This window comes from Lithobates pipiens, unplaced genomic scaffold, assembly GCF_037356315.1.
Source record: "Lithobates pipiens isolate NorthernLeopardFrog02 unplaced genomic scaffold, aLitPip1_a1.2 Scaffold_3, whole genome shotgun sequence".
NCBI classification, from domain to species: domain Eukaryota; kingdom Metazoa; phylum Chordata; class Amphibia; order Anura; family Ranidae; genus Lithobates; species Lithobates pipiens.
The window spans coordinates 210,320,988-210,345,339 of NW_027507790.1; the positions used below are offsets into that span (position 1 = coordinate 210,320,988).

Genomic DNA, 24,352 nt, shown 5'->3' on the forward strand with positions numbered 1-24,352 from the left:
TTCACTAAAATCTTCCGATGCACGTGGCGGCGCCATCTTGGGGCCGTTAGTCTCCGGCTGCGTCCTGGGTTGACTGCGGAAGATTTCCGAGATATTTCGGCCCCGAAATGCTTCAGATGTCCGATGGGATCTAGTGCGCGGTGTTCGGCCACCAAGTTTGCTCATGATCCGTGGTTAAGTGTGCGGAAGGCGGTTGAACGGCCGAGGTCTCTCCGGAGCTCTGCACTCAAGCTGCCATGTCTGCCGCGCGCCAAGCCACGCCCCGACATCCGCATCTTAAGTACCCTCTCCCAGAAAGCACAGCAAGAGTGACAGTCCCACTGGGCAGGCTCTGAAAGAAAGTAACCTTAAAGCACCCAATCAGACTGTGGTTCCATGCCTGCCTGTTCTGTTTACGCAGCTGCATTGTTTGAAAGAAATAAAAAAATTTAAGAACAGTGTGCACTAAATATATATCACAATATGTCACTCACATTCACATCACCATGCTGTTCCCATAAATAAAATGCAAGCTAGCTAGCTAGGCCTGCTATTCTGAAATAAACCTATCCAGCTGCTGACCAATGTATCATCTGCGATCCGCGGGACAAAGTGTGATTTTGCACTTGTTCCCACATCACACCTGGTGTGAACAAGACCTACAGGGTAGTATGTGAGGCAGAGTCCATTGGTCAGTACATTGTGATGCAAAGTTGCCTTGTAACTGTAGAAATCAGTTAGTAGAATGTACTGACAGGATAGGACAGTATGAAGTGGTAGGGTGGTCAGTGAGCAGTATGTAATGTCAGTCAGTGAGCCGTGTGTAGTGTCAGTCAGTAAGCAGAGTATGTAGTATCAGTCAGTGAGCAGTATGTGGTGTCAGTCAGTGAGCAGTATGTGGGGTCAGTCAGTGAGCAGTGTGTAGTGTCGGTTAGTGAGCAGTAAGTAGTGTTGGTCAGTGAGCAGTATGTAGTGTCAGTCAGTAAATAGTATGTAATGTCAGTCATTGAGCAGTATGTGGTGTCGGTTAGTGAGCAGTAAGTAGTGTTGGTCAGTGAGCAGTATGTAGTGTCAGTCAGTAAATAGTATGTAATGTCAGTCATTGAGCAGTATGTGGTGTCAGTCAGTGAGCAGTGTGTAGTGTCTGTCAGTGAGCAGTGTGTAGTGTCGGTCAGTGAGCAGTATGTAGTGTCAGTCGGTGAGCAGTATGTGGTGTCGGTTAGTGAGCAGTAAGTAGTGTTGGTCAGTGAGCAGTATGTAGTGTCAGTCAGTAAATAGTATGTAATGTCAGTCATTGAGCAGTACGTAGTGTCGGTCAGTGAGCAGTTTGTAGTGTCAGTCAGTGAGCAGAATGTAATGTCAGTCAGTGAGCAGTATGTAGTGTCAGCCAGTGAGTAGTTTGTAGTGTTGGTCAGTGAACTGTATGTGGTGTCAGTTAGTGACCAGTATGTGATGTCAGTCAGTAGGCAGTATGTAGTGTCAGTGAGCAGTATGTCGTGTCGGTCAGTGAGCAGTATTTATTGTTGGTCAGTGAGCAGTATGTAGTGTCGGTCAGTAAGCAGTATGTAGTGTTGGTCAGGGAGAAGTACGTAGTGTTGGTCAGTGAACAGTATGTAGTGTCAGTCAGTGAGCAATATGTAGTGTCAGTCAGTGAGCAATATGTAGTGTCAGTCAGTGAGCAATATGTAGTGTCAGTCAGTGAGCAGTATGTAGTGTCAGTCAGTGAGCAGTATGTACTATTGGTCACTGAGCAGTATGTAGTGTCGGTCAGTGAGCAGTATGTAGTGTTGGTCAGTGATCAGTATGTGGTATCAGTCAGTGAGCAGTATGTAGTGTTGGTCAGTGAGCAGTATGTAGTTTCAGTGAGCAGTATGTAGTGTCAGTGAGCAGTATGTAGTGTTGGTCAGTGAGCAGTATGTAGTTTTAGTGAGCAGTATGTAGTGTCGGTCAGTGAGCAGAAGCCGCTTCCCTCTGCCACTTACAGCACCACTGGATGGAGGAAGACTTGCAGGGCTGCTCTCTCTGCTCCTTCATCTTCAGCTGCTGGATCAGCCATAGCAGCCACTTGTGTGAGCAGGGAAGGGGGTGGAAGCAGGGAAGGGATTGGTTACCCCCCGTCCTGCCCACCACCTCTGGCTGACACTTACATAAGTAACAACCTCCACCCTAACATTGGCGGTTAGTGACAGTAAAATAGTCTCAGGATCTCTCAAATTTACAACATTTTAACTTCTCTGCCATCTCATACTCCTACAAAGCATCTCTACATGTTAAAGTGGGAACAAGTTTTAGGAGAGAAGCTACCCCTTACCACCCTACCAAACAATATGGTCTCAGGTGGTTAGGAGCTCCATCTGCACTTTATATAAAGAGAACCAGTATAAGATACTTTTTCACTTGTACTATACTCCAGATAAATTACTAAAGATGATAGATGTTGGTGATGTAGAAAGGGTCTGGGAAATCTCCAACATATTTTCTGGTCCTCTCCACTCATTGCACCTTACTGGGGCGCAGTGCATGTATTCATCCATCAGGTCTTTGACTCCCGGATCCCATTTACCCTTAAAACTTTTCTTTTGGGCTTACCCCTTTAAAGTTTTCTAAAACATACAAACGACTGTTATCGTATCGTGGTTTTTAGTGGTGCTTCGGTGGAAACAGCGGGAAACACCTTCTTTGATGAAGCTCCACGCTGGGATCCGGGATTTATAATGGCTGGAATACCTAATGGCCTCTCTGAATGACTTTCCTGGACAGACATAGAAGGACCTGGGAGTTGTGGCATGCCATAGAGTTCCCCCTTAATTAACTCTGGTGATCATTGTGTATAACTCTTCCTATTCTGCCTTGGGGATGGAAAGGGGTTGGCGTGTTTCACTGGATCTCGAGACACATTGGACATCTCTCTCTTTCTTTTCTCTCCTTCTTATCTCTTCTTTTATGCCCCCCCCCCCCTCTTTTTTTCTTGCCTTCTCTTCCCTGTTCTTCACAAACAAATTTTTCAAGGGACTACAGTATACTGCTGATTCCTTGTTTCTATACCCGCTCTATGGTTATATTTGCTATGTTATAAGCAGTGAGTAGAGATCTTTGCGCGATGATTATGCCTGATGTGTGTCTCTTGATGTGTCCTTGAGTGGACCCATTGAGTATAATTGGGAATCTGCCCTTTCCCTCTTTGACTAAAGCCCCATACACATTATCAGTTTTTCTACTGTGTTTTTCCTTCAGATTTACCAAAACCATATAATATGAGGTCAAACCTTAGGAGTTTCAATTTGTATGCAATCAGGCAGGCCCTTGCACTACATGGTTTTGGTAAATCTGAAGGAAAAACATAGCAGAAAAATTGATAGTGTGTATGGGGCTTAAGATGTATTATTAGACAGATTTGTCCCTGATTGTATGCTATTGTGGATTTTTTTTCCCTAAAGCCGCGTACACACGGGCGGACTGTCTGTCCAACTTATTCCACCGAAACACATTTCAGCGGACAGTCCGCTCGTGTGTGGGCTTCAGCGGACTTTTTCAGCGTGCAGTCTGGCGGACTAAGTATTTCGGAATTTCCGTAATATTGTCCGTCCAACTTTGGTTTCAGCGGACAGTCCGCTCGTGAGTAGGCTAGTTGGACGGACTAAGTATGGCGCATGCTCAGAAAGGATTTACACGGCGGAAGGTTGCATTGCTGTGTATTGGACGTCCTATTTCTAGTCCCGTCGTACGTGCTGTACACGTCATCGCGCAAGCTTTCAACGGACTGTTTGTTCATCGTGTGTGGTCAAGTCCGTTCATTCGAAAGTAGGACGGACTGTCTGTCGGATTGTCTGACGGACTTAGTTGGCCAGACAGTCCGCCCGTGTGTACGCGGCTTTACTCTTACTCTGTTGTTATCTGTTTTAAAATACAATAAAAATGACAGTTGTAAAAAAAAAAAAAAAAATAGTTTCTCCCTTTCCCCAGCATTGGTTTTCAGTAGCAATAAAATCACCCCCCTTCTCTCCAGCTTTGGCAGTCAGTGGCAATATACTCCTCCCTTACCTCCAGCATTGGTGATCAATAGTTATAGAAAGGTCTCTTTGGCTCCAGCACTGGTGGGCTGTGTCATTAAAAGTTACCCTTTCCCCAGAATTCATGGTCAGTAGCAGTCAAATAGTCCCCCTCTCTCCCCCCATTGCTGGTTATTGACAGTAAAACGTTGTCCCTTTTCCAAGCATTGGTGGCCATTGGCAGTAAAATAGTTCCTCCTGCACCCAGGATTGGTTTTCAGATGACTCTTACCGTAGAGAAGTCTGTGTCTCACACCACTGCATCACCTTGCCCCTTCATCTGCTGGAGCCAAATATATACTGTTGGGCAGGGAGATTATTCCCCTCAACAGTGTGGGTCAGATGCTGTGCTAAGAACCTTAGCTTCAACATTTGTCCTCAAGACAAGGCCCACATCTGCGGGATCCCAGGATACAGTTTAAAAAGTCTTGAAGGATCTTCCCCCCAGTGCATTGATCGGGCACCACCTGAGTCAAGGTTTTGACTTCTTTTCACGGCAGGTGTGCCTCTGACCGCATACCATCAGATGAGGGGTGTTCTAGTGTAAAAATTCCAACTTCAGTTTAATCCCTCTGCATTGCTGCCAATCATAGTTCTGCACTCCGTCATATATATATATAAGAGCAGGAGGGGTTGATGCAAATTCAGAGCTTGAATTCGAAATTTGTATATTGTCTGCCCCAGGTGAGAGGGTGTACAGCAGGGGTAGGCAACCTGGGGCCCTCCAGCTGTTGTGGAACGACATTTCCCATGATGCATTGCAAGTCTGGCAGTTCCAATTACTCCCAGAGGCATAATGGGACTTGTAGTTCTGCAACAGCTGGAGAACCCTAGGTTGCCTACCCCTCGTGTACAAGAACCTGAAGGTGGCTGGGCTTGAATTATTCTGGTTGGTTATGATTTTCCTCACTCACAGTTATACTTTATAAAAATCTTTTAAAGCAATATTAAACCCCAAACCAAAAATGTAATATTTTGCAGTTTACTAATCATTAGATGTTTCCACATCATTAGATGCATTCATTTTCTTTATTAGGCTTTTTCCTTTTGTTTTCACCTGGTGATCAGGCCAGTAACACACCTCCTCCTTGGAACTAGGAGCACAGGGGCACCTTTAGACAGCAGTCCTTTGACAGTCTAGGGGGAGTTTTAGATGTACTAGCAGATTTAAATATACTAACAAATTGAAGCCAAACTCCAGCTCACACTTTATAAGTAGTAATAGCAAACAGTCATTTTTTTTTCTTTCGGGGCAATAGTTTTACATAAAAAAAAAAAAGTCAAACTGATCATTGTAAGCACCTCTGGCAGTGTTGAATAGTTTGTCTCATCCCTTTAAGTGATACATCTGCGAAAGAGCTTGTTCTTTTGAAAAACAGACTTACTGGCCATATCATCATATGAAAATAGAAGAAAGAAAGCCTAAAAAAGAAATCGAATGCAGCCATCACATCTAAGAATGGGTAAGCTGCAATATAATAAAGGTTTGCTTTTGGGTTTAATACTACTTTATAACTGTAGTCACTATTTTTTCTGAAAACACATACTTACTTACAGAGTCTCTTTCTCTGTTTTACAGATATGGTAGTTTATCATCTCTTGCAAAATTTCAAATCCAATTATATTATCTGAACAGCAGACACAGTTAACACAAAGTCCTTATATGGTAAATCAGTGAGATGAATTGACCAAACAGATGTTCCAGTGACAGATTACACAAGTGCACAGTAAATGCAATTTTGACAATATAAGCCCATATTCCAAACTCATATTTATGCATCTCTGTATTCATTAACACCATTAAATGTATTTTGTTAAGTGCAAGCAGCATAAGTACCTGAATGCCACTTAGTACCAGTCACTTGCAACCCCTGTACAACAGAGCTGAGGCTGGGAGAGGGAGAAGCAACGCAAATAGCTAGTCATCTGTCCTGCAGTGCATATTCTAACAAGGATCATGCTGATAGGATGAGAGAGCAAACTTGAAAGAGAGATAAGCTCAACAGTGTGCTGCTTCTTCTTTCACTGTCCAGTCACAGACTGGAGAAAGGACAAGAACTGTGTTTCTTAACTGCAGCAGAGAAAACTGGGTTTACATGTATCTCAAGAGATGTTATCAGTAAACAATACAACCTAAAATCACACAGTACATATGATTAGATGGTTTTCATAAAAAAAAAAAAAAAAAAAAACTATTATGATTTTTACAATAATCTCCATCTTGTTTCATTAATTCAATCTTTGTCAGATCAGAAACAAAAATGTTGTAATCTAAAGCCCATCATGTCAGTCTTTAGCAACCAATTTATAAACTTTTATTATCTCTAAAGCTGCGTACACACGATCAGACTTTCCGACAGGGAAATGTTGGATGTCAGGCTGTTGGCAGAAAATCTGACCATGTGTACGCTCCATCGGACAATTGTTGTTGGAATTTCCACCAACAAATGTTGGCTATCATGTTTTCAAATTTTCTGCCAACAAATGTGTGTTGTCGGACTTTCTGATCGTGTGTACACAAGTCCGTCGGACAAAAGTCCAAAGTACAAACACGCATGCTCGGAAGCAGAAGTGGTCAGTCTTGTAAACTAGCGCTCTTAATGGAGAATTAACATTAGTGATGTGGCAAATTATGAAAACTCCAAATGCAGCGCACATTCTCTTCTTCTTTAATGGGATAATAATGAAGCTGCTTTGCTGGTGATACTGATGGAGTTATTGCAAACACATTTTCAAAGGCTTTTTTTTCTAGTGATATTAAGAATAATATTATTATGTTTTTTTATTTGTGCAAGTTACCCCAACACCATTATCCCATAGTTTATAAGATCAAAGATACAACTATGTTGGTGTCCCTTGTCAATTTTACATTGTATTTTTTAAATACTACTCCCAAACTGTCATTTGAAGTAAAACACAAGTATTATTCTACACATTTATTTTATTATGCATTAACAAAAAAAAATAGACAAGCAAATAGAACTTAACCAAAAAGTGCATTCTATGCATTCCAAAAATATAAAAAATATACCAAATCAAATCATTATTTAACCCCCCTGACGGTATTCCCGAGTCTGGCTCGGGGTGGAATTTTTATACCAAAAGCGGTATCCCCGAGCCAGACTCAGGACCGCATCGCTGGATCCAGGAGGAGGTTTACTTACCTTCTCCCTCGGATCCAGCGTTGTCTCCCCGCTGTACGAGCGAGCCGTGTCTCGCTCGATCTATCACATCGCCGATCTCCGTTCCCTGCGAGTGTTGCGACGCACGGGGACGGAGATCGGCGCCAAATTCAAAAAGTGAAACACACAGTATACATACAGTATAATGTAATCTTACAGATTACATTGCTGTATGTAATTATTTCACATCCCCTTTGTCCCTAGTGGTCTGTCCAGTGTCCTGCATGCAGTTTTATATTATAAAAACTGTTCTTTATGCCTGGAAACTGGAGATTGTCCATAGCAACCAAAACTGTCCCTTTACATCAAAAATTATTTCAGACCAGCTAGAAAACAGCGATAATAAATTGGAATCACTCGCAGAATTGAGGGATAGCGATTTGTGGGGAGATCCGTCATCAAATACTAAAAAGTAATGACAGTGAAAATTCTGCAACTGAGCAAATTTCAGTGTTTTTGATTTGATTACATTATTGAATAATTTTTATTATTGTTATATTATTATTTGGTACAATTATTTATAATTATTTATTATATTATAATTTATGATTTCATTTTTCAAACTTTATTATACCCGGGATGTCTGCTAGACTCTGGTTTGGACAGATTTAAGAGAGTTATTCCTAATGCCCCGTACACACGAGAGGACTTATGTCCGACAGACTTCCGCCGGAGTTCCGCCGGAGTTCCGCCGGAGTTCCGACGGAGTTCTGACAGACTTTTCGGCCGAACGGACTTGGCCACACACGATCACACTAAACTCCGACGGATTCGAACGTGATGACGTACGACCCGACTCGAATAAGGAAGTTCATAGCCAGTAGCCAATAGCTGCCCTAGCGTCGGTTTTAGTCCGTCGGAGTAGCATACACACGAGCGGAGTTTTCGAAGGGGACCGGGTCCGGCGGAGTTCCTTCGGGAAAATTTGAAGCATGCTTCATTTCTAAAGTCCGTCAGACTTTGGCGAATCAAAAGTCCGTTGCAGCCCACACACGATCGGATAGTCTGACGGACTCGGTCCTTCGGACTTTGGATGTTGAAAAGTCCGCTCGTGTGTACGGGGCATTAGAATTACAGGACTACAATATAAAACCCCAAATTTTCATGCAAAATAATGGTAGCGCTTTTAGCACCTAAAATCCGAAATAATCGTACCGCCAGGGAGGTTAAGCAAAAAAATGATGTGAAAGCAACTACAAGGCCAATAAATAATACGTTATCTCCTCCGATTCCGCAACATGTCTGGTTGATGAATGGTCCTTCAGAAACAAACTGAAAAGCACAAAATGAAAAGCGCAAACTGAAAAGTGCTAAATGAAAAGCGCGAATCAACATTCACCAAACTTCTACTAACACGAAATTAGCAAAAGGAGGCCAAAGGGTGGCATTAAAGAGCTGAAAAACCACTACGTTCGTGTTTGTTGGCCAATAGATATGAGCCGAACACTCCCCTGTTCAGTTCGCATCCAGAACATGCGAAAAGGCAAAAAATTTGTTTGAACATGTGAACACTGTTAAAGTCTATGGGAGACAAACATGAATAATCAAAAGTGCGAAAAACGCAAAAAGAAAAGCGTGAATCAACACTCACCAAACTTCTACTAACACGAAATTAGCAGAAGGAGCCCAAAAGGTGGCGCTAAAGAGCTGAAAAACACGTAGTACGTCTAGTACGTCACTGCGTTCATAATTGTTGGCCAACATTTGTGTGACCGTGTGTATGCAAGACAAGTTTGAGCCAACACCCTTTGGACAAAATTCCATGGTTTTGGTGGCCAACAATCAGATCATGTGTACAAGGCATAAGTCCCAAAAGATAAAAGGGGAAATGTTTTTATTTTGGGTGTTCAGAATGAAAATGGTCAGAATTACACACCGCAAGGGACACGTTTATTCAATATCAGAAAAAATATGCATGAATAAAAAGGTTACATGAGCATAAATAACAGAACAACATTTAGCTATAATAAGGCATATAGCTAAAAAAAAGTCTCTATTGCTGTTACTTACTGCAGGATGCTTCCTTCTTTTTTAATAAAAAAATAAATCTATTAGCGTTTGTACAGCTTTAGACTATGTTGAGTTGTCTCCACATGAAGAATAAAGGGGATACGCTTCAATGGGGACATTGGTTGTGGTGAAAGTTATCTAATGCCCCGTACACACAATATGAAAATCAGGCGACAGATCGTCCGACCAAAATTGAATAGGTTACTAAAGCTACGAAAATGCTTGTAAAACAGAAAAAAAATAGAAATAACATTTCGGAAGTGATGTCATGTGTTGTAATGTATTTATATTGTATTTTCGGATGACAGCTGTACTGACTAAACAGAAATTGTACCATCTGGTATTGTACAAGGAAAATTTTTGTGCTTTCACCGTTGGATAATATTGGATGAACTGTCGTGATCGGCTATCGAAAGTTGTGTACTAACCATCAGATTATCGTACAATCGCTTTTTTTGTACGATTTCCGGATCATGTGTACGGATCATAAGACAAGACTTCCCTCCCATTCTGTCTATAGGACAAAAAATGAAGTGAAATCTCCACAAACGGACAGAGACAGCAAAGCAAAGACCAGACAGGAGTTTAACCATGCCCTAATCTGGAACTCTAAAAAAAAAAAAAAAAAATGTATATATATATATATATATATTGTAAGGGATCTTCCCGGGGTAGGGTGTGTTTGGACACAGTTCACAGCAGACTTGGAATTTATAAAGCAGATCTTGGCGTTTATTCGTGGTACAAACAGTCCAGCAAACAAAATATACAGCAACACCGTGCTTTCTAAGTACAACAAAAATAAAAGTCCTAGCCCGGCTGGGCGCTTACTAACAGGTTCTGCTCACCTATCTGACACTTACAAACACAGCGTCTTTCGCCTGGATATCGCAGGGTGAGTTTTAGCTCCAGCAGTGGCTGTGCTTGCAGCTTCCTCAAACACACAGACTGTTCGTTTCCCTGGCTGAGAGCAATCACCTGCAGACCCTACAGAGCCTTTAGCTTCCCAGGCTAATTAGGATCCAAGCTCACCTGATCCCAAACCCAGAACTGGATCGGGGGATGTGGAATGACAGGTCCCTCTACCAAACCTACCTGCCATTCCATATAAACCCAGGCCCGGCAAAATTAAATAACAACTCAGCAGCATATCGCTGCTGAGAAACTGATCCATCCTGGATTTACCATCTCACACTGTGTAGCAACCTAGGTGAGATGTACACCCCCTCGATCACTTCTCCAGTGACATGTCTACATATCCCCCCCCTCTTTTTCAGACCGGAGGGCTGAGCCTTTTGTCCCCACAGACAACTTACCCTTGACAATGCGTCAGCATTTTCCTGTAATTTCCCTGGCCTGTGTTCCACAGTGAAATTAAAGTTTTGTAGGGAGAGAAACCATCTAGTCACTCTTGCATTTCTCTCCTTGTTTAACTTCATCCATGTTAGGGGGGCATGGTCTGTCACCAACTTGAATTTCCTGCCTAGCAAGTAATACTTTAACGATTCTAGGGCCCACTTTACTGCCAAACATTCTCGCTCCACAATGGCATAATTTTTCTCGGCCGGGGTTAGTTTTCTACTCAAGTACGTCACCGGATGCTCCTCACCATTCACTACTTGTGAGAGTACTGCACCTAAGCCTGTGCTAGAGGCATCTGTCTGGACCAGAAATTCTCGCCTGAAATCGGGGGTAACTAAGACAGGTGGTTGGCACAAGGCAGACTTAAGGCTTTGGAAAGCCTTCTCGGCCTCTGGGGTCCACGTGACCATTGCTGTCTTTCCGCCCTTTGTCAAGTCAGTTAGTGGAGCAGCAACTGAGGCAAAGTTCGGCACAAATCTACGGTAATACCCCGTAATACCCAGGAAAGCTCTAACCTGTTTCCTTGTCAGGGGTCTAGGCCAATTCTGTATTGCCTCAATTTTATTTAGCTGTGGCTTAATCAACCCTCTCCCAATAATGTAGCCTAGATATTTGGCCTCTTCTAGGGCTAGAGCACACTTCTCGGCATTTATGGTCAACCCCGCATCACTTATGGCATCCAACACGGCCTGTACCTTACAGAGGTGACTTTCCCAATCAGGGCTAAAAATGACCACATCATCGAGGTAGGCAGCTGAGTAATCACGATGTGGTCGCAGAATCAAGTCCATCAACCTCTGGAAAGTTGCAGGGGCTCCATGTAACCCGAATGGCATCACTACATACTGGAATAGCCCATCAGGGGTGGAGAATGCAGTTTTCTCTTTAGCCTCACCAGAAAGTGGAATCTGCCAGTAGCCCTTTGTGAGATCGAGGGTGGTTATGTACCTGGCGTTACCCAACTTCTCAATCAACTCATCTACCCTGGGCATAGGATACGCATCGAACTTGGAGATCTCATTCAACTTTCTGAAATCGTTACAGAACCTCCAAGTTCCATTGGGCTTTGGGATTAGCACAATTGGGCTGGACCATTCACTCTGTGACACCTCAATTACCCCCAGAGCAAGCATACGTTTTACCTCGGCAGATACGGCTTCCCTACGTGCCTCCGGTATCCTATAGGGCTTAAGGTTTACTCTGCTTCTAGGCTCCGTTTCAATGTGATGATGGATGAGGTGTGTACGCCCTGGGAGGTCAGAGAACTTGTTTTTGTTTTTCTGTAAAAATTCCTGAGCCTCCTGTTTCTGTGACACTGATAGAGTATCACCTACCTTGACTGGAGGGATTGGTTGTGACAAATTATTAACAGTATTTGTCGCGACCAAGGATTCCCTGTCTTTCCAGGGCTTGATCAAGTTTATGTGATAAACTTGGAAAGGCTTCCTTTTACCTGGTTGGTGCACCTTGTAGTTCACCTCACTGATCTTTTCAACAATTTCATAAGGACCTTGCCACTTCGCCAAGAATTTACTCTCAACAGTGGGGACTAGTATAAGGACCCTATCGCCTGGGTTGAATGTCCTGATTCTTGCGGACCGGTTGTAAATTCTACTTTGGGCCTCTTGAGCCCTCTGGAGGTGTTCTCTTACCAGGGGCATTACAGTGGCTATACGGTCCTGCATTTGTGCTACATGCTCAATAACACTCTTGTATGGGGTGGACTCACTCTCCCATGTCTCTTTTGCAATGTCCAGTAGACCCCTAGGGTGATGACCATAGACCAACTCGAATGGTGAGAACCCTGTGGACGCTTGGGGCACCTCCCTAATAGAAAACATGAGGTAGGGTAATAAATGATCCCAGTCACGACCATCTTTTGCCACCACTTTCTTCAACATATGTTTCAAAGTTTTATTAAATCGCTCCACCAATCCGTCCGTCTGGGGGTGGTATACAGAGGTACGGATGTGTGAGATTTTAAATAGTTTACATAATTCCTTCATTACTTTCGACATAAATGGCGTACCTTGGTCAGTTAGGATTTCTTTGGGGATCCCAGTCCTAGAGAACATATAAAACAACTCACGTGCAATTGTTTTAGATGCAGTGTTTCTTAAGGGTACAGCCTCAGGATAGCGGGTCGCATAATCCAGGACTACCAAAATATACTGGTGTCCTCTAGCTGACTTTACAATGGGACCCACTAAATCCATGGCAATACGCTCAAAAGGCACCTCTATAATAGGGAGCGAAACCAAAGGACTGCGAAAATGTGACACTGGGGCACTAACCTGACATGTGGGGCACGACTCACAGTATTTTTTAATGTCATCATATATGGCCGGCCAAAAAAACCTCTGGAGAACCCTCTCTCGCGTTTTGTCAGTCCCCAAGTGTCCCCCAAGAACATGGTTATGTGCCATGTCAAGCACCTGACGCCGGTACGGCTTAGGTACCAGAAGCTGTTCCACAATCTCATCCTTAACCTTATTGACTCTATAGAAAAGATCATTAGTCACCGAAAAATGTGGAAATCTTTTTTCAGCATCTGGTTCCTGAGGTACCCCGTTCATAACAGCAACCTGCTCTCTCGCATTTTTGAGAGTGGGGTCCTGTAATTGTGCAGCACCAAAATTATCCCTAGACACCTCTATGTCTAGTATATTTTGCTCAGTGGGAGGAGCCTCCTCCTCCCCAGCCAGGACCTGCAAAGGAAAACAATCATTTTCATCCTGTACACTTTTATCATTCACAGTGGACAAGGCAACCCCCTTAGAGGTATCCTCACTCCTTTTGGGGATTTTTCTTTTTTCCCAGAGAGCCCAGAATAAAGGAAAATCGCGCCCCAATATTACATTATGCATGAGGTTTTTAACCACACCCACTTCATATTGTACTGTGCCTTGTTCAGTCCCGACTTTAGCCAGCACTATAGGGTACACTTTTGTATCACCATGTATACACACAACGCTCATATGCTTTTTAGACTCTAAGTCCCCAGTCACCAGGCTAGCATGCACCAAGGTTACAAGGCTTCCTGAGTCCATTAACGCTTTAACAGGAAAGTCATTGATTGTGATGTCGCAGATTTGCGGTTCAGTCTCTAGTCCAGGAACTGCAGCACAAGATGGTTCCGCAAATAGCGACTGACGCCGGCTAGCGTCACACTCCATGGGTTCAGTGGTAAGAGGGCAATGGGCAGACACGTGTCCCTCCTCATGGCATCTCCAACACTGGATAGGGCCTGGTCTCTTTGGCAAGGAGTCCTTTTTAGGGCCCCTTAGCCACCCGGGACCATCACCAGTCTTTTGTCCCTGAGACACCACTTGAGCCCTTTTCCCTCCATCAGCACCCCTCCACACTCCCCCAATAGATGGAAGTCTCTTACCAGCTGACGGCACAGATCTGGCGCTCCGGGGAGGTGAAGATGCTGCAGGAACATCACGGAGGTAGTCCTCAGTCGCCTGGAACCTCTCCACAAGGTTGACAAGTTCGTTTGCATTCTTAGGATCACCTTGTCCCACCCAGCGTTGCAGGTCAGTAGGAAGCGCTCGGAGGTAGCGATCCATCACGACCTTCTCTAGGATTTGTGCAGGAGTAGAAGTGTCTGGCTCCAACCACTTTCTTGCCAAATGGATTAGGTCATACATCTGGGACCTCGCTGATTTGTCCAGACTGTAGCTCCAGTTGCGTACCCTCCGGGCACGGACTGCAGTAGTAACTCCTAGTCGGGCAAGTATCTCCTCTTTTAGCCGAGTATAGTCCTTAACCTCTTGCTCACTGAGGTCATAGTAGGCCTTTTGAGGTTCACCTGTTAAATAGGGCGCAATTACCTCTGCCCACTCAGCGGCTGGTAACTTCTCTCGCTCAGCCACGCGCTCAAATACTGTTAGATAGGCTTCAACATCGTCCTCAGCAGTCATCTTTTGCAGCGCTTTCTGCACAGTCCTTCTCCCAAAAAAAATCTCTGGAGCGGCTCCCATCACTGTGGGTGGATTAGCAACCACAGGCGCCTCTCGAATTGCTATCAGGTGCTCGATAAGTTGTTGTTGTGCAGCCATGGACTGTTCATGTCGTTGCTGTTGTTGCAAACTCACTTGCATAAACTGCTTCAGCATCTCCTCCATGTTGCTGGACTGTTCTTGGAGTGTAGTTGCAGCTTTCACCCAAGACATAAGCAGCTGTAGCCAAGTCTGTCCACACCGTTGCCCCTAGCAACCGTGTTGCCCGCTACCTCCACCAATTGTAAGGGATCTTCCCGGGGTAGGGTGTGTTTGGACACAGTTCACAGCAGACTTGGAATTTATAAAGCAGATCTTGGCGTTTATTCGTGGTACAAACAGTCCAGCAAACAAAATATACAGCAACACCGTGCTTTCTAAGTACAACAAAAATAAAAGTCCTAGCCCGGCTGGGCGCTTACTAACAGGTTCTGCTCACCTATCTGACACTTACAAACACAGCGTCTTTCGCCTGGATATCGCAGGGTGAGTTTTAGCTCCAGCAGTGGCTGTGCTTGCAGCTTCCTCAAACACACAGACTGTTCGTTTCCCTGGCTGAGAGCAATCACCTGCAGACCCTACAGAGCCTTTAGCTTCCCAGGCTAATTAGGATCCAAGCTCACCTGATCCCAAACCCAGAACTGGATCGGGGGATGTGGAATGACAGGTCCCTCTACCAAACCTACCTGCCATTCCATATAAACCCAGGCCCGGCAAAATTAAATAACAACTCAGCAGCATATCGCTGCTGAGAAACTGATCCATCCTGGATTTACCATCTCACACTGTGTAGCAACCTAGGTGAGATGTACACCCCCTCGATCACTTCTCCAGTGACATGTCTACAATATATATATATATATACACACACACATACACACTCTAGCTATCGATCAATATCATTTAAAGTTTCAGTCCAACATCCACAAATGATGTTTCCGTTTGATATCAGGTGCAGCTAAATGGGTTGAGCCACCTGCTGGCTTCCAAGGACACCAACTGTGAATTTTCTCCACATTTCCAGGATACGCTCCTGCTCGCCCTGGAGGTCGACTCCTGCTCTAGCAGAAGTAATCACTAGATATGTTTACTTCTCCTGTTTCATTCACAATGACATAAAGAATAAATAAATAATAATCAAACAGAAGCACACAAACATAGTTGAGTGACAGCAGAGGAAGAGGCAGCACAGTGGTGTAGTGGTTAGCACTTTCACCTAGTAGCAATTAGGTCACTGGTTCAAATCCTGACCATGACACCATCTGCGTGGAGTTTGCATGTTGTGCCTGTGTGGGTTTCCTCACACACTCCAAAGACATGTTAGTAGGTTAATTAGATCCTGTTGAAAAATTGCCCAAATATGTGTATGTGTTTGTAAGCTATTTAGGACCACACTATACTGCAGATGGACACCAGCAGCAAAAAGTGCCCTGAAGCAATTCAGTTCTTATAGGTAGTGCTATCCAAGTCATTTATTCAGAAAGACTAATGCCGCGTACACACAGAATTCTCATCAGAAAAAGCTCTGATGGTTATTTTCCGATGGAATTCGGCTCAAGCTGTCTTGCCTACATACGGTCACATCGAATTCTGATCGTTTATAACGTGGTGAGGTACGACGTGACTAGAAAAAGGAAGTTCAGTAGCCAATAGCTTCTGTCTCGTAGTTGAATCTGAGAATGCGTGATTTTTGGCATGTCGGAATTGCACACACACGATCGGAATTACCGATAGAACGTTTTTCCGTCAGGAAAATTGAGAACATGCTATCAATTCTTGGCTGGCAGAAATTCAGACAGCTAAATTCCGATGGAGCATACACACGGTCGCATTTTCCGATGAAAAGCTCTCATCTGTCTTTTTCTGGCCGAAATTCCAATCGTGTGTACGCGGCATTAGTGATCCATCAAGTCTGCTCGTTTTTTAAAAACTTTTTGTCTTTTCCTTTGTTCAGCCTTGTTTTCTGAGTATAGATCTATCTTTGTCCCATACATGTTTTTAAATTCACTTACTGATGAAAGTCTGTTCATCAACTACTTTTTAAGTAAAACAATACATTCTAATATTAGTTTAGAGCTTTGCTTCTGGGACTTTGAGGGCATGTCCCCATGGTCTTGATAGACATCAGGCATTGTAACTTCCTACAGTGGGTGTGCAGACTTTGGAATGTAGGTATAAAATGTTACACCACATACTTTCAGGTCATTTGTTTCTCCAACACCTTTCAAAAACTTAGTTTAAGTATAGTATAGTATAGTATAGTATAGTATAGTATAGTATAGTATAGCCAAAGAACACATAAGCACACACCAGGACACCTGGTCTAAAATGCAGCAGATCAGTTTCAGCTTGTCTCCTTCCAAGCCACGCCCCTCTAACACATTTCACCCACACAAGGGCTTAGTTGTAGAGCTCTTACATGAGTCACAGTATAATATAGTTTACAAATAGCAGCCTACTACTCATTACAGTGGTGTCATTGTTTGACCTTCTTTCATTCAAATTTTACCCAGTGATCCTACCAGTTCCTGAGCTCCCAGTTCTTGGGTGGCAATGATTCATGAAAGGCTCCCTAAACAGAAGCAGCCTTAAGCCGCGTACACACGGGCGGACTGTCTGGCCTACTTAGTCCGCCGAAACACATTTCAGCGGACAGTCTGCTCGTGTGTGGGCTTCAGTGGACTTTTTCAGCGTGCAGTCTGGCGGACTAAGTATTTTGGAATTTCCGTAATACAGTCCGTCTGACTCGCATTTCGGCAGACAATCCGCCCGTGTGTGTGCCAGTCCGCCGTACTTTTGAAATGAGCGGACTTTTCCCGCCAGGAGAAAAGTCTGCTCATTTCGAGCGGGTATCCAGGTAGGCGGGGCCCGCGATGGAGACGTCGCTGGCCCCGCCGCCTGGTATGGACTTAAAGGGGAACCCCAACGTCGAAAAAAATCGGCGTGGGGGTCCCCCCCAAGTCCACAACAGACCCTTGTCCGAGCACGCTACCCAGCCGGCCAGGAAAGGGGGGCGAGCGAGCGCCCCCCTCCTGAGCCATACCAGGCCGCGTGCCCTCAACATGGGGGGGTGCCTTGGGGAATGGGGGGCTGCGCGGCCCCCCCACCCCAAAGCACCTTGTCCCCATGTTGATGAGGACAAGGGCCTCTTCCTGACAACCCTGGCCGTTGGTTGTCGGGGTCTGCGGGCGGGGGGGCTTATCGGAATCCGGGAGCCCCCTTTAATAAGGGGGCCCCCGGATACCGGCCCCCCACCCTATGTGAATGAGTATGGGGTACAATGTACCCCTACCCATTCACCTGTGAAAAAAAGTACAAAAAAAACACAACACAGGGTTAAAATATTTTATTGCACAGCTCCGGGGGTCTTCTGTCTTCGGGGGTCTTCTCGCCGGACTCCTCCGCTATCTTCTTGTAGCTCTTTTGCTAGCGGAGGAGTCCGGCTTTCTTCCTCGCCGCCGGCCTCTTCTCCCGACTTCGGGGGTCTTGTCCCCCTTTTCGGTTCTTCTGCCGGGCCACCGCGCCTTCTTATAGCTCTTTTACAGGCGGTGGCCCGGTCTTCTGTCGCCGCCGTCACCGCCGCCTTCCGTTCTTCTTCTTCTTCTTCTTCTCCAGGAGATGTTGCCTCGACGATCTCTCCGGCCGGAATGCCAGGGACGCGCTCCGCTGCCACTTATATAGGGACAATGGGGCGGTGTCACATGGCTTTATGTCACATGGGTTGGTCACATGGTGACCCCGCCCCCTTACAATGTCATAGTCCCCATGTGACATCAACCCATGTGACCAACCCATGTGACATAAAGCCATGTGACACCGCCCCATTGTCCCTATATAAGTGGCAGCGGAGCGCGTCCCTGGCATTCCGGCTGGAGAGATCGTCGAGGCAACATCTCCTGGAGAAGAAGAAGAAGAAGAAGAACGGAAGGCGGCGGCGACGGCGGCGACAGAAGACCGGGCCACCGCCTATAAAAGAGCTATAAGAAGGCGCGGTGGCCTGGCAGAAGAACCTAAGAGGGGGACAAGACCCCCCGAAGTCGGGAGAAGAGGCCGGCGGCGAGGAAGAAAGCCGGACTCCTCCGCTAGCAAAAGAGCTACAAGAAGATAGCGGAGGAGTCCGGCGAGAAGACCCCCGAAGACAGAAGACCCCCGGAGCTGTGCAATAAAATATTTTAACCCTGTGTTGTGTTTTTTTTGTACTTTTTTTCACAGGTGAATGGGTAGGGGTACATTGTACCCCATACTCATTCACATAGGGTGGGGGGCCGGTATACGGGGGCCCCCTTATTAAAGGGGCTCCCGGATTCCGATAAGCCCCCCGCCCGCAGACCCCGACAACCAACGGCCAGGGTTGTCGGGAAGAGGCCCTTGTCCTCATCAACATGGGGACAAGGTGCTTTGGGGTGGGGGGCCGCGCGGCCCCCTATTCCCCAAGGCACCCCCCCATGTTGAGGGCACGTGGGCTGGTACGGCTCAGGAGGGGGGGCGCTCGCTCGCCCCCCTTTCCTGGCCGGCCGGGTAGCGTGCTCGGACAAGGGTCTGTTGTGGACTTGGGGGGGACCCCCACGCCGATTTTTTTCGGCATTGGGGTTCCCCTTTAAGTCCATACCAGGCGGCGGGGCCAGCGACGTCTCCGTCGTGGGCCCCGCCTACCTGGAGACGCGCTCGAAATGAGCGGACTTTCCTCCGCGTGTGTGGGCGAGTCCGTTCATTTCAAAAGTAGGGCGGATAGTATGGCGGACTTAGTCCGCCGTATTAGTCCGCTCAAAAAGTGCCGTGTGTGGGCAAGTCCGTTCATTCGAAAGTATGACGGACTGTCCGTCGGATTGTCTGACGGACTAAGTTGGCCAGACAGTCCGCCACGTGTGTACGCGGCTTAAGATGGGCAGTCCCTGTGGATTCCAAGCTAACTTGCTTACACCTTGTAGTCCAAAAGAATTGCAAGGCATCATAGGATGTTGATGCAATTGAGGAGGGTGCACAAAGCAGAAGCTACCTAGGGGAACCCATTAGGTACCCATTAGGTTGACACAGCAAATTGGCTTTGTAAGTTTTGAGAAACTCAAAGAGCATCTTTATTCTCACTGGAAAAACATTTGGCCAGTTTCCCTGTGTAATGTGAGATCTTGCTTTCTTTCTAGGTATCTAGTATAGGTGTATTAAGGCATATATAGGCAGTTGGGTGTTTTTTTTAAGCAGCCCTTGAACTCTCCTCTATGTTATCTTATCTGTCCATATTAGTTATTTAGAAGCAGTTTAGCTCAGTGTAATTTTTTTAAAGCAAAAAATTGCATTCGGCATTCGAAAAGCCAAATGCTTGTAACAGCGTGCTATCGAGTCTAAACGTGGTAACTCGCTTTTATAAGCATTGCGTTTTCAGTGGGGGTACATTTCTGACCATTTAAAAATGCTTCTAAACTCAAACGTGGCTAATTTACGGCATGTAAACGGAAATACTGACATTTTTAACTGTTACTAGCTGTCAAGTTCCAGCTTTCAGGAGAGGTTTTGAAATGTCCGTGTACATGAAGCCTAAATGTTTAATTTTGGCACTTCCTGTGTAATGGTGACTAGTCTGCCTTTCTACACCCTGCATGCAGCAGCATCGCCACCCCCAAATTCCAGCGGTGAGCTACAACAGGATGTGCTGATAACTAGACTAGATTCTGAAACACCTGTCTTCACAGGACTTTTTAACAGCAGATCCCAGGGGCAAAGAGAGGAAAATGATAATAAAAACATTTAAAATTAAATAATTATATATATATATATATATATATATATATATATATATATATATATATATTTTTTTTTTTTTTTTCCACAATATCATTTTTATTGAAAAAGTTTTAAAGTATACAAGTAATGCATATAAAATACAAAGGTATATGAAAAGGGTTAGGCTTCATGTACACTGCTACTGGTAAACGGATGTTTAGGAGCAGTTGGGCATTTTTTTCAGCTGCCCCTGAACTCTCCTCTATGTTATCTTATCAGTATATGTACACAGGGTCATTTATAGTCATTTCTAGACATGTGCACACTGAAATATTTTGTTTCGGAATTTCGTTTTTGTCCGAAAAAGAAATTTATTTAGTTACTCCCGAAATTAGTTTTTATTTATTTAGTATTATTAAAAAATGCATTCGTCTGAAAATCCGAAATAATTAAGGTCGATTCTGTCATTGAAGGCTTATGGTGTCTGTCAAAATGTTCTAAGAAGATTCGATGGAGCAGCTAAACTGTACGACGCCGCAATCATACATTTCCAGTTGAATGTTCCGCCTACAAGCTATAGTAGAATTCTAATGATCTATGAAACTAGTAATAATTATATTATTATTATTACTAATCAACCAACATTAGAATTCTTCTATAGCCTATGGGCGGACCATTTGACTGCTTCGTCGAATCTTCATGTCGACTCTTTTCTCTCTATGTCGAATAATCTTGGACTAATACAGTTAGGTTAGGCACATTCGACCTTTTTTGCTATTGTCTTTATAATGTCGAATCTTTTCTCTCTGTGTCGAATCTTTTCACTCTATGTAGAATAATCTTGGACTAATAGAGCTAAGGTTAGGCACATTCAACTACAGGTTCGATGGACACAGATCGCTATTGTCAGCGCCATGTCGAATCTCCTATCTATATCGAACTGTTGTCACATCCAAAATGAAAATAAAGCATTTGTTTATGTCGGATCTTTCGGTTTTTCAGATTCTGCACGTTCGTTATCATTTGTTAAAACGATAACGAAAATTCCCAAAATTCGAACGAAAATGCATTCGGATGAAAATGAATGCACAAGTCATTTCTAGGCAGTTGAGGTTAGAAGCATTTTTTTGGAAAGCAACAAAAATGCGTTCAGGATGGATGCATTTGAAACGCCAAACACCTGTAACAGCTTGTAAAGGCATGTAAACATTGTAAATCGTGTTTAGCCGCATTTCGTTTACAGGCGTTTTAAATTAAAAAAAAAAATGCTTCTAAACGCAAACGCTACTAAACGGACGTCTTTAAACGTTGTTTACTATCTGTCAAGTTAAATCGTTTAGGAGAGGTTGTAAAACGTCCTGTGTACATGAAGCTTTACAAGGTAACAGTAGGAGTATGTAAACATAAAAGGATAAAATGAAATAAGATGCACTTACAACAAATCTCATTTGACTGAATAGAAGGGAGGAAGGAGAGAATAGACTTCAAGGTCAATTTTGAGAAAACTACAAGTAGATTTTATAATAGATATCCCAATTGGACAGACATTGCAATAGTCAAAATGTTAAACTAAATCTGGAACCAATAAAAAAGAAAAAATCCCCCAAAAAAACCTCCCACAATCTTTTTGTAATTCATTGAAAGTTACTCTTCTGATGTCAGTTTTCTGCTGGAGGGTTTAGCTGTACTTTACATGTGTTTCCTTTTCCAAAGACACAAGAGGAAGCAAAAGGAAATCTTTATCAAGTAAAAGTCATTTCCTTATTACACAGCGGAACAGGTGTCCCCATTGGAAGGCCTTCACCTCTAAGCCCTTGTACACACGGTCGGAAATTCCGACGGAAAATGTCTGATCGGACCCTGTTGTCAGATAATCCGACCATGTGTGGGCTCCATCGGACTTTTTCCGTCGGAATGTCCGACCAACAAAGTTTGAGAGCTGGATATAAAATTTTCCGACAACATGATCCGATCGGACATGCTCAGATCAAATTAGTAGACCAAAGCTATTGGCTATTAGCCTGAACGTAGTCCCGTCGTAACGAACGAACGTCATCACGTTCTGAATGATCGGATTTTCCAACAACTTTGTCCAACCGTGTGTAGGTAACACCAGTTTCGGACAAAATCCATTGGAAAAAATCTGACGGATTTTGTGGTCGGAATTTCCAACCGTGTGTACAAGGGCTAACATTTTTTAGTTCCTATCACTTTCTTTCCTCAGGGACAATCCCCCCCCAGGACAAATAGAAAAGTTGAATGCACCTAGCAGTGTAACAGACAGAAATACAGGGAATTTAATTCAACTACCACACTATTAATAAAAAATAAATAAATAAAAATTCTCTGTAAATGTTAAATATACATTTTGGCTGAGCTCACCCTTTAAATGCCAACAGATATATTTTTTCACTTACCTGTCAGCAGACAGAAGTACACTGTTAAAATCCAGCACATGGTAGAGCTCTTGTCTTGGAGAAATTGGATAAAATACCTGTATGCTCCAGCAGCTGGAGAGAAAGTGATTAGCTACAAAGTATTACAAGACTTCCTAAAGCAATACTTCAGCTTGTCCAGCAGCACACTACTACAGCGAATGATCATGTACAGTGATCTCCAAGCGATCCCACGCTGAGTAATCTGCAAACATCTTCTGTGAGAAACAGAGCCTGAGATTGCAGTAACTGTTCTCCAAGGACCAATATGTCAGTTTTGTTTAATTCAAGCCACTGTGAACACTGTCAGCTCTCCAAAAAAAAATCAGGCTGATCATTTTTTCTTTTTCTTTGCGTTTCCTGGTGTTGCAAAGGATATAAAATCTCACTGCAAACTTGATGCAAAGCAGGCTAAAACATATATGTCTTAGCAAGAACAGAAGATTGTGGTTGGAGCAGATCAAAGAATGACCACAGATCCAGACCTCACAACATTTCCTGTTTGCAAATGGGAGTTGACATTTCCTTACTGTCAGCCCCCCACCTCTTTTTTTTTGTGTAAAGAACAAAATAGTATTCATTTTATTTAGCCTTATCATGTAAAGTAGTGTACATGTCCAAGACCTCTGGTCTAATTTTAAAGGAGGCTATTGTTTTGAAGAGAGCAGCTGTCGAAATCCTTAACTATAACCCATTAACTTATCTTGGAATTTAGTTGGATATTTGCAACCATAAGAATTGACATTCTTTAATGACTAGGGGTGATTTATTGAGGTTTGATATAGTTAGTTTGCATTTTCCCTAAATTTTTCAAGCCAATTTAAAAAAGTTTGTTTACACAGAAAGAATATTATGTTTTTATTAAAAACACATTTTAAGTTATTTTTCCAACATTTAAAGCGGGAGTTCCGCCATTTTTTATTTTTTTTAAAAGCCAGCAGCTACAAATACTGCAGCTGCTGACTTTTAAAATAATCACACTTACCCGCGATGTTGGCACCCGAAGCCAATCTCTCTATCGTCTCTCGGGTGCTGCCGCCGCCATCTTGGGTATGGGAATCAGGAAGTGGAGCCTTGCGGCTTCATTTCCCGGTTCCCTACTGCGCATGCGCGAGTCGCGCTGCGCAATAAGGATGGTCCCCGCTGTCTCTGGGATCCGTGTGTTTCCCAGCAGACAGCGGGGGACCTTCGGAAAGGGGCGTAGATTCTGCAGAAAGGGGCGTAGCTTCTGCAGAATCTACGCCGGAAGTGGGTGCAGATACCTGTACTGTACAGGTACCTGCACCCCCCTTCCCCCTGAAAGGTGCCAATTGTGGCACCAGAGGGGGGGAGGGTTCCAATGAGCAGAAGCTCCACTTAAGGGTGGACCTCTGCTTTAACTTGAAAGTAGTCTATTTATAACACTTTGGGGAGGGGGGGGAGGGATTTACTAAAACTGGTGCACTCGGAATCTGGTGCAGCTGTACATGGTAGCCAATCAGCTTCTAAATTTAGCTTGTTCAGTTAGGCTTTGATAATAAAACCTGGTTTTGCAGAGCTGCACCAGCTTGTGGATGCTCCAGTCTTAGTAAATACCTCCTATTGTTTTTCACACAAGATTCACAAATTTTTCC

The 24,352-nt window shown here is 44.1% G+C and overlaps 1 protein-coding gene across 1 annotated transcript in view; it reads right to left on the reverse strand.

Annotated features, from left to right (window-relative positions):
• Window positions 1-23,190, reverse strand: part of ITGA1 (integrin subunit alpha 1) — a 223,978-nt gene extending 200,788 nt beyond the window's left edge. The window contains exon 1 of the mRNA XM_077462760.1: window positions 22,722-23,190. Within this exon, the coding sequence (XP_077318886.1) occupies window positions 22,722-22,761 (40 nt within the window). The 5' untranslated portion in view covers window positions 22,762-23,190. The remainder of the gene's footprint in view (window positions 1-22,721) is intronic.
• Between the last annotated feature and the right edge of the window lie 1,162 nt (window positions 23,191-24,352).